Source organism: Peromyscus leucopus, chromosome 8b, assembly GCF_004664715.2.
Source record: "Peromyscus leucopus breed LL Stock chromosome 8b, UCI_PerLeu_2.1, whole genome shotgun sequence".
NCBI classification, from domain to species: Eukaryota; Metazoa; Chordata; class Mammalia; order Rodentia; family Cricetidae; genus Peromyscus; species Peromyscus leucopus.
In genome coordinates, this window is record NC_051086.1 from 78,662,118 (window position 1) to 78,681,161 (window position 19,044).

Below are 19,044 nucleotides of genomic sequence, written 5' to 3' on the forward strand. Positions count from 1 at the left end.
GAGTTCTCCTCTCCTTTTCTTGCTTCTGATCTCCTCTTCCCAGATTTCTCCATTTATTCTCTCTGCTTGCTAGCCCTGCCTATTCTTTCTCCTGCCTTGGTATTGGTCGTTCAGCTCTTTATTAGATCAATCAGGTGTTTTAGACAGGCAAAGTAACACAGCTTCACAGAGTTAAACAAATGCAACATAAAAGAATGCAACACATATTTGCATCACTAAACAAATATTCCACAGTATAAATGAATGAAACACATCTTAAAATAATATTCCACAATCCTCTCCACCTCCCTACCTGCTCACCTTTATGCACTCTCTCAAAAACAAAAACAGCAAAAAAAAAAAAAAAAAAGTCAAAACAAGCAAACAAACAAAAAATACCAATAAGACAAAAAGTACCAAGACAGAAATTTCACACACACACAAAAACCTGGGGTCCATTTTGTGTTGGCCAACTTCTGGGCATGGGGTTCTACCCTGGAGTGTAGTTGATATATTCACTGACACTCCATTAGAGGAAACAGATTTTCCCTCTCCAAGTAGTATCATCGCAGGTGGCTTCTTGGTCAGGAGTGGGACTTTGTGTCCATGTTTCCTTCTCCACTGGCACTTTACACTTAAGCAAATGGGCAAGAGGCTTAGCTGCCCACACGTGTTTGGGAGGTATGCGCTTGTTTGTGCGTGGGACTTACTGTGAAGATGGAAGCATCCTTGCAGACTGGCTCTCTTGTTTTAGGACACCCTTGTGGTGTAAGGGAAGTGAGGTGTTCTCTTGATTCAGGTGGCCCAGGATTAGTTTGGAGAGCCCCAAATGTCCACTGTAGGAATGGTCCCTGTCCACTGAGTCATCCGGGCCTGGTACCCCACACTGCCCTGGTGATTTGGGTGGGTCCCTCTAGAGCTGCCCAGAGCCTCAGTTTCCTTGTCTGTAAGGTGAGGATGAGGGTACCCAGGCCTCAACACCACTTCTTGTTAGAAATTTTATTCTTTATTTTGTTATGGTGTTTGTTTTCTGAGACAGAATCTCACTGTGGATTACAGGCTGGTCTTAAATTCATGATCTTCTAGCTTCAGTTTGTGGAAGCTGGAATTATCTAGTGTGGGTGCCATACCAGTGCTGCCATGAGAGGATGTAAGGCTTCTTTCCTCTCTGCATCAACATCAGTTACTTGCTGTGACCAAAATATCAGATGGGTGTGTGGGGAAGTGCTACTGGGGAAATTGGGACTCTCTTTTGAGGTTAGAGTTTTGTTAATAAAAGAATTTAGAAGCAGACTCAAAGGACAATTTTATTAGAGTTTAAGAGAAAAACAGCTGAGGAGAGCAGGAGGAGGGATGAGAGGGGGAATCTGTGGTTGGTATAAAAAAATGAATAAAAAAATTAAAAAAAAAAAGAGAGAAACAGCAGAACAATGAAACCGCATGACCAGAGAGAAGAGAGGAAGACAGAGATTCTGTAGATGCTAAGGCAGAATGGCTCAAGGAAAAGTTTCTTGTAGATTTTAGGTGAATCAGGTCAGGAGAGGAGAAGAGGGAGGAAAGATGGAGGATGAAGGAACAGGAGACGAAGATGAGATCGAAAGCATAAGGGTTTAGTTATGACTAGGGCTATGAGGGGACAGAAAAAGTAGGTACAGAGGAACTGAGTCAGAACGGAACTGAAACTGTGTAGATAGAATCTTGTCGTAGGGGAATAAAGTAAGTGGGCAAAATTGTGTGGTGTACAAAGATTCCTTTCCCTCAGATACCCCACGACTAACATAGCGTCTTCCCAAGGACTCTAGGAGGAATTTTCTCAGGGCTGGAACTTGGGAAAATTCCATTAGATCCTGTCTTTACCAATCCTCAGACTGAATGGGGCGGGGCGAGATCTCCACCCGCCTTATATTCTTTTTTTTTTTTTTGTTAGCACTCACTGTTTTATTTCATACAGTAAAAAGTCACTACCATTCATTTCATAGAAAATTGTTCTTGTGATTCTTAGTGTATCACTCATAAAAATCTCTAATTTTGTATATTTTAAATTCTCTTTACTTTTTAAAAAATTTTTATTTATTTATTTATTTATTTATTTCTATTATCAGCTTGATACAGTACAAATTCTTATCTTAATAGTGAAATATTTCATTGAGGCTTGCCCAGTAATTGAGTAAAACCAAAACTTATTATAAGCCACAGTCATCCTAGGGTCCCCCCTGCTATGTAGCCTCCCTGGTTCTGTGGGTTGCAGTCTGATTGCTCTTTGCTTTATATCTAGTATCCACTTATGAGTGAGTACATACCATGTTTGTCCTTCTGGGTTTCCTCACTCAGGATGATATTTTCTAGTTCCATCCATTTGCCTGCAAATTTCATGCTGTCATTGTTTTTCTCTGCTGAGTAGTACTCCATTGTGTATATGTACCACATTTTCTTAATCCATTCTTCAGTTGACGGACATCTAGGTTGTTTCCAGGGTCTGGCTATTACGAATAGCGCTGCTATGAACATAGTTGAGCATGTATCTTTGTGCTATGATTGCGCATTCCTTGGGTATATGCCTTATATTCCTGCCTCCACCTCCCTCATGCTGGGTTTAAAGGCATGAGCCACCACCACTTGGCTCTGTTTCTCTTTTAGACTGGTTCAATCTCCTGTAGCCCAGGGTGGCCTTAAACTCCTGATCTTCCTGCTTCCTCCTCCCAAGTGCTGAGATTAAAGGTATGTGCTACCACTGCCTGACCTCTATGGTTAACTAGTGACTAGCTCCTCCCTCTGATCTCCAGGCAAACTTTATTTGTCAGAACACAAACAAAATATCATACAGCAGGAGATTGTGCTCATAGCAGCAGAATGAAGGGAGAAGGGACCAGGCAGGAGAGACACTTTGTAGACTGATTAAAAAACTTGGTTAATTTTCCTTTCTGAAATTTTTAAATGCATAGAAAAGTAGGAAAATTCAGTGAACCTGTGTGTGGCTGTTCTCCAGCTTCAGCAGGGATGAATCTGTGGCTGTGGTCAGTTTTGTTTAATCCCACTTCTATTCACTTCAGCCTTCCATAGAATTCTGTGGCGAATCCAAGGCATTGTGCTACTTAATGGCTAGCTCAGTGGGGGAGTCCTGTGACCTTTTTTTGGGTGGAACCGATGGCCCTGCCCCCTGGGCCTTGTTTTGTGTTGCTCATATAGCAAGCTGTTTCGGGGCATGATTGTTTACTATTTTGTTTTGTTTTGTTTTTGAGACAGGTTGGCTTTTAACCATATCCTTACTTTTCAGCTTCCCAAGGACTGGGATCACAGGCATGTGGCACCTTGCCTGGCTGACTGTCCTTGTCCTGGGGGGTGGTGAGTCTCTCGAGGGCATAAGATCAACCCTCCTGGTCATCTCCTCCTGACACAGCGCCCTATGGGGTGACCATTAGCATGAGTAGCTGACTTTTGCTGGACTGATGTAGATGAAACTCGAAGTGATAGAATTGGTATTATAAAGGACTTACTAATAGATTTGCTTAGGACACATTGAGTCACACAAGTGGAGTTTAAATAAGGAGCATGACCTCTAAAATAACCCAAAGATAAATAGTGTATTAACAGGCCTGTTAGAGGTGACTGAAACTTAGGATGCTAGGGTGTGAATGTGTACTCACCAGGAGTGACTGACTGATAGACTGATTCCCATGCTGAAGGAGACAGCTTTGACTCACAACTAGCCATTAGGTTTTTCCCAAACCAAAGACATTTCTCTAAGGGGCAGCTAGGGGCAGGGGCGGGTACATTGTAGGGTCACAATCACTGTTAAATCCAGGTATGTCATTGAATCCTTTGTGCTCTTATCAGGAAAACCATAATTCTGCTAGGTGGACAAGATGACCCCAGGTAACAACTGATCAAAAGAGAACAACACTGATGTATTTAAAATGTAATTCTGGCAATATGTAATATCTTTGCTGTGTAAATCTCCTAGCTGTCTTAGTGGCCAGACTTGCAGTCCACTGTTTCTGTTTTAATTGTTCTAAAGGTTACCTGGATCCAGGACCTGAAGGAGATTTAAGGATGACAGTTTATGTAAAATGCATAAGCCCAAGGTGTATATAAACTAGCAGAATCTGTTGGGGGCCGATTGGGCATTAGCTGAGAGCTGGACGAGCATTATTCAAGAGTTCTTCCTTCATCTGTAAGTGTGTGGAGTGATTTTCAGTAGGAAGGTGTATTATTTCTATAACAGGTAAAGGAAGCCTACCTCTATGTCTTCTTTGGTCAATGGCAACTCCAACTGCAGGCTATTTTTCTGCCCTGGCTACTCTCTGCTAGGTTGCCAAATATAGTACAGACCACTCACTTAACTTTACATTTTAGAAAACAACAGCCATGACATTAGCATAAGTATGTCCCATACATTGCACGGGACATACTTATACTAAGAGATGATTTGTTTTCTTAGTATATTTCCTGACATCCAAATTGAATCAGGAACCTGACCTTCGTTTTGTTGTAGCTAAATCTAGTCATGATGTTTACCAGAAGCCCTGGTGTTGTAGAATATTATTTTAAGGTGTGTTACTTTTGTTTATGTTGCATTTGTTTAACTCTGTGAAGCTGTGTTACTGTGCCTGTCTAAAACACTTGATGGTCCAATAAAGAACCGAATGGTCAATAGCGAGGCAGGAGAAAGGATAGGAGGGGCTGGCAGGCAGAGAGGATAAATAGAAGGAGAAATCTGGGAGAAGTAGTCAGAGAAGGAGGAGGCTCCAGGGACCAGCCACCCATCTACACAGCCAGCCATGGAGTAAGAGTAAGATTTACAGAAGAAAATGGGAAAAGCCCAGAGACAAAAGGTAGACGGGGTAATTTAAGAAAAGCTGGCAAGAAACAAGCCAAGCTAAGGCTGTGCATTTATAAATAATAAGTCTCTCTGTGTAATTTATTTGGGAGCTGAGTGGCAGGCCCCCGCCAAAGATCAGAAACAAACACCACCACCATGGAGTGCAAAGCCCTTGACCTGAGATAATGTTTCTTAGAGTACAGTCCATAGTGGGTCCTCAACATTGGCATCCCCGGGTTCAAAGTGAAAGATTGTAGGTATTTAGAATGCAGAGCCCATGTTGGGCATCCTTCTATTGGAAGCTATTGACCTTGAGGATAAAGCCAGTGGCCTTTGGAATGTTGCCCTTAATGACATCATCTGACACTCCAGCAGGCGGGTTCTGTTGGTCAGTTCGAGTTTAGGACCTGTGACAAAAGATGTAGACTACATGAAGCACTTCAGAACTGGTGCAAAGCGTCCCTTCTTAGGGTGTCTGTTGCTCACCCTAGGCTTCCAGGGCGGTGTGCATGCGTTGTGCAGTGCCCTTGGCCCTGGGCTCTGCGCTGGTGGCCCTTGGGGCGCTATACTTGCCCGCCCGCACTCGTTTCTGCGCTCATTCCGGTCTGTGAACCAGAGACTTTATTCTCCAAGCAGGATTCGCCAGTTACGGAGGGGCGGGGCCTGGTGGTGGAGGGCCACGTGTGCTGGAGCTAAGCAGGAAGTGACTGCGGGAGTGGAGCCCGGCGAGTCTGTGGCATTCGGGGCTGATGGAAGTGGAGAGGGGGCTGGAGAGGGCACCCTAGTGAGTCGCCTTTTCTCTCCTTCAGGCCTGGGGTGCCGCGCAGTCACAAGAGCGTGCAGCTGTCTTGAGATTGCAAGGGGTTGCCCTAGGGTCTTGGAGGAGCCGCAGGGGGCTGTGGCAGGTGGCCGAGGAGGGTGGGTGCTCAGGCCCCCTCTGCTCCACCCTCGGATGAGCTGGAGACAGCGATCTGCGGCCCCTCAGTGCACAGCCAAGGGCCTCTTCATTCATTGTTTCATGGTGGTGTGTAGGGGACGAGGGATCGCTGGGAGCCAATGGCAGCAGTTCAGAGGTCCCTCCCACTCCCCCCTGCAGCTGATCTGGGGAGGCCCGAGAGTCGGCAGGGCGCCTGCTTAGAGAACTTTTTCGCATTTATACCGGCAGCCCCAGATCCTGTCTCCAGGGCGTCTCTGTCTAGTAGAGTCTGGCCTGCGTGTTCTGTGCGAGCTCACTGAAGCCAGGCGGTGCCTTACTTGAACTAAACCAGCGTCTTGAAGTGGGGGAGGCAACAGATTTAAAAGAGGAGGGAAACAACAGGACTGAAGGAAATGTACTAGCTTTCCAGGAGGTGGCTGCTCTGTGTAGTGAAGCATATACACAGCTCGGTGATGACTTTTTTGAAGTTAGGGTGAGCGGAGGATGGTCCTCTCTCCTGGTCAATGGTCCAGTTTGTGATGCTAATATTGAGGAACTCTGAAGCAGACTGCATGGTTTGGAGGTGCTGTGGCTGGCATGTCCTGTTTCTAAGAGCTTATTGGTCTGTTAGGTGCTTGGGACAGTTGGTGCCGGTCTCCTATAGGGCAGGACTCACTAAATCACTGGTTGTGTAGAGACTGGTCTGGCTTTCTGTACTTAGCTGTGTGTAGGGATTCCCCATGGAGCACTCAGCAAGTGTGGTGTCACCTGCGACTGCATTTGGTAGAGATGCATTTGGTAGAGAGCTTGCCTACTTACTGTGCACCGAGCTCTGAGTTTGAACCCCAGCAATGCATAAACCAGGCATGGTAGCACACACCTGCAATCCCAGCATTTGGGAGATGGACACGGGAAGGATCAGGAATTGAAAGTTATCCTCTGCAACCCAGTAAGTGCCGGGCTACATTAAAACAGCAACAACAAAAAGAAACTAAGCAGCTCCCAAGGGAGGGGCAGAACTACTGGCCCTCGCCACCCTTTGAGTAGCCAGAGTTTTCAGTGAATGGAAGACACTCCCGAGGGTACTGGACTCGCTTGTGATAAGCACTATAGCTGGCGGATGGACAGGGTATGGTTTCAGTCTTCCTCTCCATCCCTCTTCGTCTCAGGTGCTCAGTTATACACTGAGTTTAGGAGAGTGTTTTCCTATGCCACCAGGTACCCCGATCACCCACAACTCCCTTCTGTGTGATTTTGCTGGTTTGTACTTGGAGGGGGTGGTGTGTTTTATGCCATGATCCATCTTGGATAACTAGGACTGAGAAGCTTTTAGCTTGGTGTCTGTCTTTGTAAATGCTTAACGTTTTACTCACCAGCAACTGGGAATGATCAGTGTGTTAGTGGTCCAGGGTCTCAGTTTCAAAACATTCACAAGTTCCTCTTATTTTATTTTTTTGACATAGGATCTCATTATGTAACTCTGGTTGGCCTGAAACTCGCTATGTAGACCAGCTAGCCTCAGACTTGCAGGGATCTGCTTGCATTTGTCTCTAAGTGCTGGGACTAAAGATGTGTGTCACCATGCTCAGCACACACCACTCTCTTGAGGTTGGCTTGACTTGGGGATGGTGTAAAAGACTATTTGTTTGCTTGCAATTATTTATTTTTAATTATTAATTTGTTCAAGTTACTGTCTTGAATTCCTATATCCAGGGTGTCCAGTCTGCACCCCACTATAGAGATGAGTACACAAAATAGTAAACTCACTTAAAGATTGTGAGATTTGGGAAAAGGTGCATTTTAAAACTACCTTTTAGTTTGTTTATTTAGTGTGTTTGTGTAGGGGGCTTGTGCATTCCACGGTGCAAATGTAGAGGTCAGAGGACGGCATGTTGGTTCTTTCCCTCGTGTGGTTATTGAGAGTTAAACTGAGGTGGTTAGGCTTGAAGTTTTTGTTGTTGTTGTTGTTATTTGATTGTGCGGTTCTCATAACATAACAACAATGTCCGGTTGGAATGTCAAAAAGTTGCATATATTCGGAATCTGAACCCCTAAGTGACTTTACCTTAGACCTAGCACAGGGCCTGCTGGGCTCATGTGAGCCGACAGCCTTTTCTGAATAGGGATTGGGTACAGGGCCCTGTCCACACTCTGTCATGGTTTCCTCTAAGGCCAGCAGTGGGAACTTCAACCCTTGATATATGGGCACATCATTCTTGGCTGCTCAGCACTGAGGGAGCTGAGCCAGGTGGGGTCAGGTCCAGTCCTGTGGGTGCTGGCGAGTGAAAGGGGAGCTGAAAGAAGCCTTTCAGTTGAGGCCCCACACCTAGCGTGTGCCAGGGCACAGGGCTGCTTCTCAAGTGGACTTCCCTGCTTTGTAACTTTCCACAGGAGAAGCCTGACACTGTCATTTCCAGTCTGGGAGGGAATGGGCTGGTTAGGGTCTCAGTGTTGAGCATGGTTAAGTCTGAGAGAGGGCTCTTTCTTTTCTTTGTGGACTATGTTCCCCCTTTACCATCAGCACGAGTGTGCTGAGCTTCAGGGCAAGCACCGTTCACAGTTTTATTCCCTTGTGTTCTCTGGTTCTCCTGTCCGGGTAAGCTGGCTCCTTCTCATTCAGCAAGTAGTTTCCAGGGGGTGCCCATGCCCCTTTTCCCAAGGTTGTGGGAAAGTGTCATCTCCATCCTCAAGCAGTTAAGGACATAGAGACGAAGAAGGCAGCAAAGATATGTGTTTGGACGTGGTGGGGGATCGTGAAAAGCCTTGTCACAGAGTTGGCATCAGATGGGCCTCAGAGGAGGCTCCTGGGTTTAGAGGGAAGGAACTGTGGAGGGAAGGCTTTCCTGAAGGGGCTCATGGGAAGAAGAACATGGAGGCACAGCTGCCTGGGTTTGTAGTGAACTGAGTTGAATGGGAGTGAGGCGCCTCTATTGGGTGCCATTGGACTTTGGCTTGGAGAGTCCATGGAGAAGGCAAGGTCTGTCAGTGGAATTTACCCTACATTTAGCCAGGAGGCTGGCTTGGGGAGCCAGGAAGGTGTGACTAGGAATCACATGGAAGTACTTTAGAAGGGAGTTTGAGCCAGTGGCTTCTGTTTGGCAGGGACAGAGAAGAAATGGCGGGCAGGGACAGGCACACGGAATGAGTGGGGAAGGCTGTGGCAGGATCTGGAAGGCTCCCTTCCTCCATGCTACACAACTCAGAATCTTTGTGTTTCTCTCTAGAGTGACTTCCTGGTACTGCAGCCTCTTGGGAGGGCTTCTTGGCCCCTTCCTCCGGGTGTTCTCATGTCACCTTTTAAAATTACTCGATTTTTAATACCTTGGGAGCCCGGATGGAAGGCTCTTGCATTGGTGTGACTTGAAGGTGCAGACCACCTACTCTGATGAGGAGAACCGTAGGCAGGGGTTTAGAGCATGCGTATGTCCCTAACCTCAGCATTGGACTCTCTTGTTCTTCTGTGCACAGCTGTATCCAGCATGCTCCAAGGCTACAGCCCCGTGTTCCAGGCCTTGCTGGGGACCTTCTTTACCTGGGCAATGACGGCTGCGGGGGCAGCTCTCGTGTTCATCTTCTCCAGTGGCCAGGTGAGTTGCTTCATTTCTGGAGGCTCACAGGGACCCTCGGTGAGCTCTGACACTGTCCCCCTTCCACACAGCCAGTGGCAGCAGCCACACAGGCAGTTGGTGAGGTGGCAATGTTCTCTCACCTCCTTGTTTTCTTTCTGTCTCCTCACTAGGCCAGGGGACAGGCACCTGTTGGTGGCACACAAGCCATGCATTGTCTTCCCCTCACCTGCCTCTGGCACCCGGGCCCGAAAGGGCGTGGGACTGAGGGACTAGCTGTTTCGCCTGCATTAACTTGCTGCCTCATTCCAAGCTTCCAACTAATTTCCTGCTTGCCTGGAGCAGGGAGTACTGTGCAGGATCCAAGATGATTAGGTTTCAGATGGAACTGCCCTCCCTGTGGCCTTGAGTTAGTTAGACAGTTGGTAAGACCTTTGGGGAAGGAAGAAGTCTGTTTCTCTTCTACCCAGGCCCAGGGCATTTCATTCCTCCCCCTTGGCTGAATATTGAAAGGCTCCTTCTGCTCACCTCTATTCCTACCCCACCCCCTGAATGAATATAGATAGACCCACCTCCTCATTCTCCCTTCTGATACCATGTAAGCTCGCCCTTACCTCAAATGCATCCTCTCCCTTAGATGAGTATAGATAAGCTCCTTGTCCACATACAAACTGTGTCTGTCCACCTCTTACCCCATATATCCTCCACACATCCTACAGAGAGCCCCAGTACACTCATTCATTCTCAGGCCCTGCATTCTGGTCCCACATCCTCACAAGATCTCCTGTATCTTCCCATCTTTTCTTTGTCTACACTCCACATACTTACATCCCTCCGCCACCCTCTGCATACACCCTCCTACACTCTGTCCCACAGGAGTAGGCCACACCCGCCTCCTATGCCTGAAATTCTACTCTCCTCCAACCCTGAGCTGCTTCCATCCCCACTCAGAGCAACTCATGGCTATCTTGAAGAATGTCTTTCTTGCCTTGCTCAGGGGCACTTGGCGATGCTGTGGGAGTGGCCCATGAGAAAGCAGTGTAGATCTCTTTAAACACACGGAGCCCTGGATCTAGAAAGGAAAACTCCTCTAGAAAAGTCGGTGTCTCAGGCCCCCCAGTGTCTCAGGTGTTATAGACCAGTTTGGTAGGTACTGGCATCAGCAATAACATACTGCCTCCCACACTGCGGCCTCCACCCTCCATCGGGGAGGTTGGTTGGCCCAAATCTATCATTTGGAGACTCAAGTTACACAACCAGGAATTAATAGGGTACCCAGTATCTCAGTGTGTAAGACACTGAGGTAGGTCAAATTCACAGCTAGCAAGTAGACTGGCACTTTCCAGTAGCTGAGAGGAAGGGGAGGGAGGAGGGAAGAGGGAGGATGCTGAGTGGGTATGGAGAAGCCTTGTGTGCAAGGACGCAGTGTAGACTTTCCTGTTTGGGTCCTGTTGTTAGGTGCTGTACTCACATAGCATTTACTGTTCTGTGTCTGGCCGAATTCACCCTATTCACTTCTCAGTTCACTTAATGCTTCAGCCTATTGTGTACATCTGTCTATACCTATCTATACACACATGCATGCACACAGTGTGTTCTTTGTGCATGTAACATGTGTGCCTGTTTTCTTTGCCCTGTGGTATTTGGTTATCTTCCTTAGTGTATCTGTCTTTCTGTGGGTGGGACTTGGTGCAGTTTCTGGTTTTGGGGTCTTCTGAACAGTGCATCTTGTCCATGGGTTTGGTGATTCCCAGCATTCCTTTCTGTCATTTCTCAGTAGTAGCATGTGCACTGTAGTCAACTGCTATTAGTCCCACCACATGGCTATCTGTGTGACATGGTTGTGCCAGTTTGTGTCCCCAACCTGTGTGACCATTTTGGTTGCTCCTTATGTTCCTCACCAGCCCTTGGTCTTTCCCACATTTTAGATCAACTACTTACCAAAGGCACAAGGGTGCTGGATAAGAGAGAATGTGCAGGCTTGTGCACCCCAAGACCCCCTCCCCTGCCAAGGGTACTTCTGGTTGACTCTGGAATGGATGGAATGTTTCACTGTTTCCCGACCCCCACTCCCCGGTTCTTGTCCATTCTGTAAGATCAGGAGGTCACCACCAGCTTAGGAGTAGGTCAGTGGCTCTTTTGAGCTGTATGGCATTCTCCCAGCTGAGGCCACATCATCTTGTCCTCGGAAACTGAAACATCTCACTTTTTCATTTTCAGAGGCGGATCTTAGACGGAAGTCTGGGCTTTGCTGCAGGGGTGAGTCGCATCTAGTGGATGAAGTGTGTTGATCCTGACCTCTCCCTCCCTGGGGCTGGTGCCAGCCCCTCACACGGTCCCAGTGTGCTTTCTATCAGAGCTAACACCTCCTGCTGTCACCAACTGTGTTTGTTTCCCAGCTTATTAGGTACTCTCTTTAGATGGAGAAGGAAGTGGTTCAAGATGTAGAAAATAACGTCAGGGAGGGCCTAACCTGATAACTAGCATGAATTAAACACCTCCTTTCTCTCCTCTCCAAGGACTTTTTAAAGGCTTTATGTTTATTTTTAATTATGTAATGTGTATGGGGTGGTGGTAGTGGTATGTGCAGGTGCCCCCACAGGTCAGCAGCATCAGATCTCACTGGAGCTGGAGTTACGGGAGGTCGTGAGACTCCCCTTGTGGGTGTTGGGAGTCAAACACATTTGTGAGAACAGTATGTGTTCTTGCCTGCTTCACCGTCTTTCCAGCCCCAGGACTTTTATTTTAGGTACTTTTAAGCACACAAGAAAAAAAAAATCATAATCTATAGCCTCGGTACACATCACCCACCTGCAGGTGTGATTGACATTTGGCAAATCTTATTCCATCTGTCTCCCTTCAGCCTGCTTGGGAACTCAGAATGTTTTATAAAAGCAAATCCCAGATCCATGTAATTTCACCTGGAAATTCAATATGTATCTCAAACTCAGTGACTTCTCGTGAAACTGTAATCAGTATGCCACCCTCACACCTACCAAAACGCAAACAGTAATTCCTCACTGTAATCGCATGCTCAATCCATATTCACATCCTCTCCATCTTTTCCGAGGTGTCCTGTAAGATTATTCTGCAAGAGCTGAGATCTGAAGAAGATCAGTTGGCCATATTTTCTAAGTCTCTCAAGTCTCCCCCTACCCCACCTCCTCCTAAGCTGGTGATTTGTTGGAGAAACTAGGTCTTTGTTTCTAGAACGTTCTACATTCTGGGTTTGGTAGATTCCTTCCCTGTGGTGTTTATAACTTGTTCTTTTGTTGACCTCAAGCTGAGAGTTAATTCATCTAGAGGTCCCACATTTTTCTTTAAACACTATTTGAACGAATTAATTTGTTGTGTTTGTGTGAGCATACCTATGCCACAGCACACATGCGGAGGTCGGAGGATCATTTTTCAAGAATGGGTACTTCATGGTGGTGGTGTATACCCCACCAGCATGGCTGTATCAGAAGGTACATACTGTGTACTTTCTCTTGTAGCCCATCAGAGCTTGGTTCTTATCTGCTGTCTCTATAGTCTTGTGGTCTGGGAAAGCTTGTCTTGTGGTGGGACCTCACTGAAGCCATCTAAGTCACTGGCTCTCAGACAGGGGTCTGTCCTCAGAGAACATGGATTCCCAAGCTGTACTTAGGGCCATACCAAGCAGTAGCACATTCCATTTCTAGGCGGTCGGCTCGCATATAGTCCTCTCCATAAAAGTGCTCTGCCCGAGAATGCTCTGGAAGCCAGCTCTCCTTTCTAGCCTTCCTAGACAGATGCCCTCTGCTTTATTCTCTTGTCTCCCAGCAGCAACAACTCCTGGTGGAAGTTGAGAGTTAGGGTCATATGATCCCTTTTGAGGTGAATGCCTCCAGTGACCTATGGACTGCTCTATGAAGCCCCATTTCTCAAAGGTTCTGTTACCACCCAATAGCGCCATCCTAGAGACCCAGGCTTCAGCTTATAGACTCTTAATGATCATTCCCAAACCAAAGCAACTTGGTAGGACTCTGAGCTTCCCGCTGAGGGATCGCACTTGACAAGCTGGTGCATTGTAATGTGCGAAGATTCTGAGGGGAAGGGTCCTTCTCCAGCCTCTTCCCAGACTCAACTCACAGTCCATGGCACTGTTGTTAAGTAAAGGATTGGGGCCCTTAGGGTTGGCATAATGCCAACCTCTCACTTTTCTGTTTTTGGACTCAGCCTGACCCTCAGGGCTCCCAAATGCTAGTGGTTTCTGAAGGCTCTAGTGTACCACGGTGGCATTTCTGTCCCCTGCCTTCCCCTGGCCCTGCTCTACATGTGCAAGCATGATGGAGGGTGGCCTGTTCAGCCCTTCCTGACTCCTGATCCACGATGCCAGGAGAACAATCTATGGTGAGACGAGAGGCGCCGAGGCACAGAAGGAAGAGAGCCACTCAGAAAGAAGATAGAGTATTGCTATTATGATTGTATTGAATTTTTCTTTATGACTTCACGTTCAGATTTCCTTTGTGACTATCAATAGTGTGGGGGAGGAGTTGATTTATGTCACCCTCCTCCAAGGTGCTGGGACAGTGTTTGTCTGGGGGGAGGAGCTCCTTGCTTTTTCTTCCCCTGCTGAGTGCCCAGGGTGGAATGTTCCCTAACTGAGTGGTTGGAGACCTTCCTCTGGGGTCTCCCGAATAGTCACCATCCACCTCCTGCCCTTACCTATTCCTCCCTATCTTGCTTGTACTGGTGCCTAGTTAGTGTGAATGGGCAGCACTCCCCCATGACCTCTGCAGCAGGTTCCTGCCCTGCTTGAGTTCCTGTCCTGACTTCACTCAGTGATGAATGTTACCTAGAAGGAGAAGACAAAAGAAACCCTTTCCTCCCCAAGTTGCTTTGAGTCATACCTAGCACCTCATCACAGCGATAGGAACCTAACAAGGGCATAAACTACGCACAGAGAAGGTTAAACCAGCAAGAGCACTGGGGCCGAACGCTCGCTCCACACTAGGCCCTGCAATTAGCTGCAATGTTCTTCTTGGGAATGTGATCCTCCTTGATGAAGACAACTCCCATTGTCCTTGGAAGGAGAAGGTGAGAATGATGTGAAGATGAGAAAAAACTAAAAAGGCCCAGAGATGGGATGTGGCTCAGTTGAAGAGCACTTACCTGGCATGTGCAAGACCCTGGTTCAATCCCCACCATCTCCCCCAGATGAAGCAAAACACCTAGAGATTCAGGTGCCTGTGTGTGTTCGCGTCACCTCACCTTGTGTCTCTGTAGTAACTGGTAGATGTCTAATAGCTGCTCCTTTATGATTGGCTCAGGCAGGGGCTCACAAGATGCTCTTTTAGCATGACTGGGTCGTGTTGCACCTGCCTGTCCATCCATTCACTTATCTGCCCATTCATCCAGCATCTGGTGGGAGCCTGTTCTACTCTATTCACTGTGACGAGTGCAGGGCAGCCAAGGGTCTACAAACCGCTTCTGTCAAGCAGCTGTAATCTACTGGAGGGGTGTGCCAACCAGTCTGGTGTGCTAAACCCATCTGCTACCTGTTCTTGTGAATCTAGACAATGTGCTGGAGCAAGCCACACCCACATGTCCCAGTGCCTGTGGCTGCTTTTGCATCAGAGCGACAGCACCAGCACCGGGGTATAGGTGACTCACTGGCTCACAAAGTCACAGCTCTTTGTTCTTTGGACTTTAAGAAAAGTTTGCCGGCTCCTGAGGTGGCGTTGGGGGCTGGGAATTCAGAGGTGTGGTGGCCAGAATTCACATATGTGAATATGTGAATAGCCAGAAAGGAAAGGACCACAGCTCTGTTCTGTTGGGCCCAACTGTGGGTTCCAGAATGCTCCCTGGAGTGTCTGATGTTCCCAAGTAGATGTTTTCCTGGGAGATGCCTGGCTTTGTGTGGATCCTGCAAAGAGGCTTGGCGCTTTTATCCTCCTTTGCTGAGGGTCCTGTGCAGGCCCTTCAGAGGATGGCTTTGTAGTGTAGTGTGGTGACATACACAGACTCTTAGAGTGTTTTAAGTGACACGAAGAAGGGTGTGTTTCAGCTAGAGAGCTGGTCCAGTGGTTAAAAAAGTGTACTGTTCTTGCAGAGGACCCAAGTTTGGTTCCCAACACTCACATTGGGCGGCTCACAACTGACTGTAACTCCAACTCCAGGGGATCTGACTCTTCTAAACTCCATGGGCACCCACACTCACATGCTCACACCCACACTCACATGCTCACATCCACACTCACATGCTCATACCCACACTCACATGCTCACACCCACACTCACATGCTCACACCCACACTCACATGCTCACACCCACACGGAGACATAGGCATACACATAATTAAAATACAGTAATAAATCTCAAGAAAGGACAGTGTCTCCAGAGACGCTCAGGGCAAAGGTGTTATGATGGCAGATGTTGATGGCAAACTTGATGGGATTTAGACTTCATGGAAACAAACCTCTGGACGTGTCTGTGAGGGAGTTTCCATAGTAGGTTAACTGAACTGGGAAGAGGTACCCTAAACGTTGGCAGCACCATTCCATAGACCGGGGTCCTGGGACTGAATAAAGGATAAAGTGAGCCGACCCCCAGCATTCATTTCTCTCTCCGTTTCTGGCTGTGGAAGCAGTGTGACTAGCTGCCTCTTGTTCTGGTTGTCAAGAAGTCCCCCGCCATGATGGGCTTCTTAAGCCCTCCTTAAGTTGTTTTCATTGGGTATTTTGTCACAGCCATGAGAAGAGTAACTAGTACAGGGGAGATTTCGAAAGCAAGCCCCTGTCTCAGCACAAACCCAGCTTAGTTTTACGGCTGTTTTCAGTCGCCCTGGCCTAGCAGAGTGTGACTGCTTGCCCTGGCATCTTTGGCAGTTGAGTTAAGCAGCCCTCTGGCTTTGGGAACGTCACTTTCACTATGATGCATTGATCCCCACCCTGGCTGCATGTTGCAATCACCTGGAAAGCTTGCATTACATTTTAAAACCACATTTGTTTATTAAGTCTGTGCACGATGGGAGGGGGGAAGAGCGGAGGTCAGAGGTCAGAGGGCAACTTGCAATAGTCAAGTCTCTCTGTCGACTCTGTGGGTCCCAGGGGTCAAGCGGAAGTCCTCAGGGTTGGTGGCAACCACCTTTACCTGCTGAGCCATCTTGCTTGCCCTCTCCCGGAGAGCTTTTATCAGGGGCCTGAACTGTGTGGGAGAAGCCAGGAAGAAGCTCTTTATCTTCTGCAGCCCTGTCTGCTGAAGGCCTGTGGCATCCGTCCTGGACCTGCTAGAGGATTGGCTCCCAACACTGGTCGATCTAGCCTGGCGAAGCAGGCCGTTGTCATACTCCTGGTTCATTTCCAGGATCAGGCGATATTGGACAGCCACCAGTTGGGCACAGAGGCTCCTCTTTGTGATTTGGCTCTTGCAAAGGGAAGACAGGAGGCAGGAACTTGGGAAACTGGAACTTGGGTTCTTGTTGGATTACGTACCGTGTGAAACATCACAGGGCTGTCGGGGACTCGTGGGAGTCATCCCTGGCATCAGACAGGGCAGTGCTTCGCCGAATCCAGACAGATGGTGGGAGCATAGATTGTTCCCCAAGACTTTTGTGCACCAAGATTTCATGTTTTAAAAACCTAATTGAATATTGAGCTGGCTTGCTATAAACTTATCTGATCCCAGTGTCTTCTGCACTTGAATAATCAAGTGTTGCTGGCATCATTTTCTTAGGCATTTTGGTACCAATCCTGTTCAAAATCATTATGCTCAAGTCAGTTCTCTTGAAAGATGTTAACTGACTACCCAGGATCAGAGTCAGGACTGGCTCGCTTCTGTCCTTTAGAATCTGCAGAGCAGGGCCAAATCTCCAGATGTTCTTAAGACAAGTGCTTTGTGGAAAGGCTGCTGCTGAACCACGCAATCACTTTTCAGCATCAACTAGCACACAAGCAGGAGACCAGCCAGTAATCTGTGCCTTGTAGGGGGCCAGTGTCATTTACCAGGCTGTCAAATATGTGTTCAGTTTGCAAAATAGCCATTGGTTTTGTCTTTTTGGAGTGTGGAAGCAAGCTGAGGCAAAGTTGTCTTCATACCAGTCTGCCCCTCATTTAGTGAGTATCTGCTGTGTGCATGGCATTATGGGAGAGTAAGCAAAGAATTGATATGCTAGCTAGTCCTGCAAGGGGTTTAGGGTCCTTGGGACTGAAATCACTTTCACCCATAGAGAAACATGAGGCAAATTAGTATGTGGTAGTTAATGAGATGATGAGTAAAAGATGCTGGGGACCCAGAGACAAGAGGTTCCTTCTAGTTGCAGAACTAGAGACGACTTCATGGGTAAAGATCAGATGGGAAGATAGGTTAGGTTTTGACAGGTGGGGATGATGCAGGGGGCGGACAAAGCAGCATGGGCAGCACAGAAGCGCTGTGTGTGGAAAATACAGGGATGAGGGACTGGGGAGATGGCTCACGGGGTGGTGGTGGCGGGGGGATGGAGGAGATGGCTCACATGGGGGGGCTGGGGAGATGGCTTACATGGTGGGGGGCTGGGAAGATGGCTCAGTTGGAAAGAAGCTTGTTATATAGGAAGTTGGATCCCCATTCCTCATGTAAAAAGCTGGGTATGGTGGTGCCTGCCTGTAATCTCAGTGCTGGGGAGCTGAGCTTCAGATCCCAGTGAGAGATAGATTGGAGGGGTCTGAAGAGATGGTTCATCAGTCAAGAGCACCTGCTGCTCTTTCAGAGAACAGGAGTTCAGTTGCCATTACCCAAGTGGTGACTCACAACCACCTATAACTCCAGCTCCAGAGGACCTGGTGCCCTCTTCTGTCCTTTATTGGCACTGCACTCACATGCACATACACAGTTACAAACATACACATACATAACACAATAAACCTTATTTAAAAAACAAAAAACAAAATAGATGGCTTCCGAGGAAAACAATCAAGATTGATATCTGGTCTCAACGTGCATGTGCACATATACCCACACCTATAAACATAAGATCGTGCCATGTACACACACACACACACACACACACATACACACACACACACACACACACACACACACACACACACACACACGATGAGGAGGAGAATAAAGAATATGCAGGTGGTGGGTTTGGCTGGACATGGCTCTGAAATAGCTGGCTGAGGCCCAGATACAGAAAACTTGAGGTGCTATGGAAAAGCTCTGTTTGTTTTTTTTCTTTAGATAGCTGGGGGAATCTCTGGGGGCTTGGGGATGAGGAGAGGAACAGAGCTGTGCTCTGGGGAGCATGCAGGGGGAGTGCAGAGAGGCGGTTACAGAAATATAAAACTAGAAAGCCCAGAAGCAGAGGAGACGGGAGTGAGATCTAAGGGTGGTCCTGCTGTTGGGCTCAGAGGGTTGATTGACAGGTGTCTGAAGGTGAGGGGGGCAAAGAGATTGTGGTGTCACCTTTCCCGGGGCTGGCATCACCATCTGGCTCATGGGTGGAGGGGAACCTACCAGAATGGGGAGGGGGCCCTTTTCCGGCCTTTCTCATTTGAGTGAGTTTGTACTTTGGAATCTGTATGTGTTGGGGTGGTCTCCATGGCAACCAGACACCTACAGCTTGCAGTGCTGATGGTGATGTTTCCCCCGCTGCTCTGCGGTTGGTGATCCCTGTCTGATAAGATTAGATTTGACCCAGGACTGAGGCTTGAAAAACTGGCCTGAACAAGAAAGCCCCCTCTTCTGCAGCATTGTGGAGACTGTGACTTCGAAAGTAGGTCTATGGGATCAGTAGTCAGGGTCCCGGTCTTCACTGTTT

The 19,044-nt window shown here is 47.8% G+C and overlaps 1 protein-coding gene across 1 annotated transcript in view; it reads left to right on the top strand.

Moving 5' to 3' along the window:
• The first annotated feature begins 5,468 nt into the window (after window positions 1-5,468).
• Window positions 5,469-19,044, top strand: part of Slc39a11 (solute carrier family 39 member 11) — a 352,128-nt gene continuing 338,552 nt past the window's right edge. The window contains exons 1-3 of the mRNA XM_028865298.2: window positions 5,469-5,582; window positions 9,183-9,301; window positions 11,501-11,539. Coding sequence (XP_028721131.1) covers window positions 9,194-9,301; window positions 11,501-11,539 — 147 coding nt within the window. The 5' untranslated portion in view covers window positions 5,469-5,582; window positions 9,183-9,193. The remainder of the gene's footprint in view (window positions 5,583-9,182; window positions 9,302-11,500; window positions 11,540-19,044) is intronic.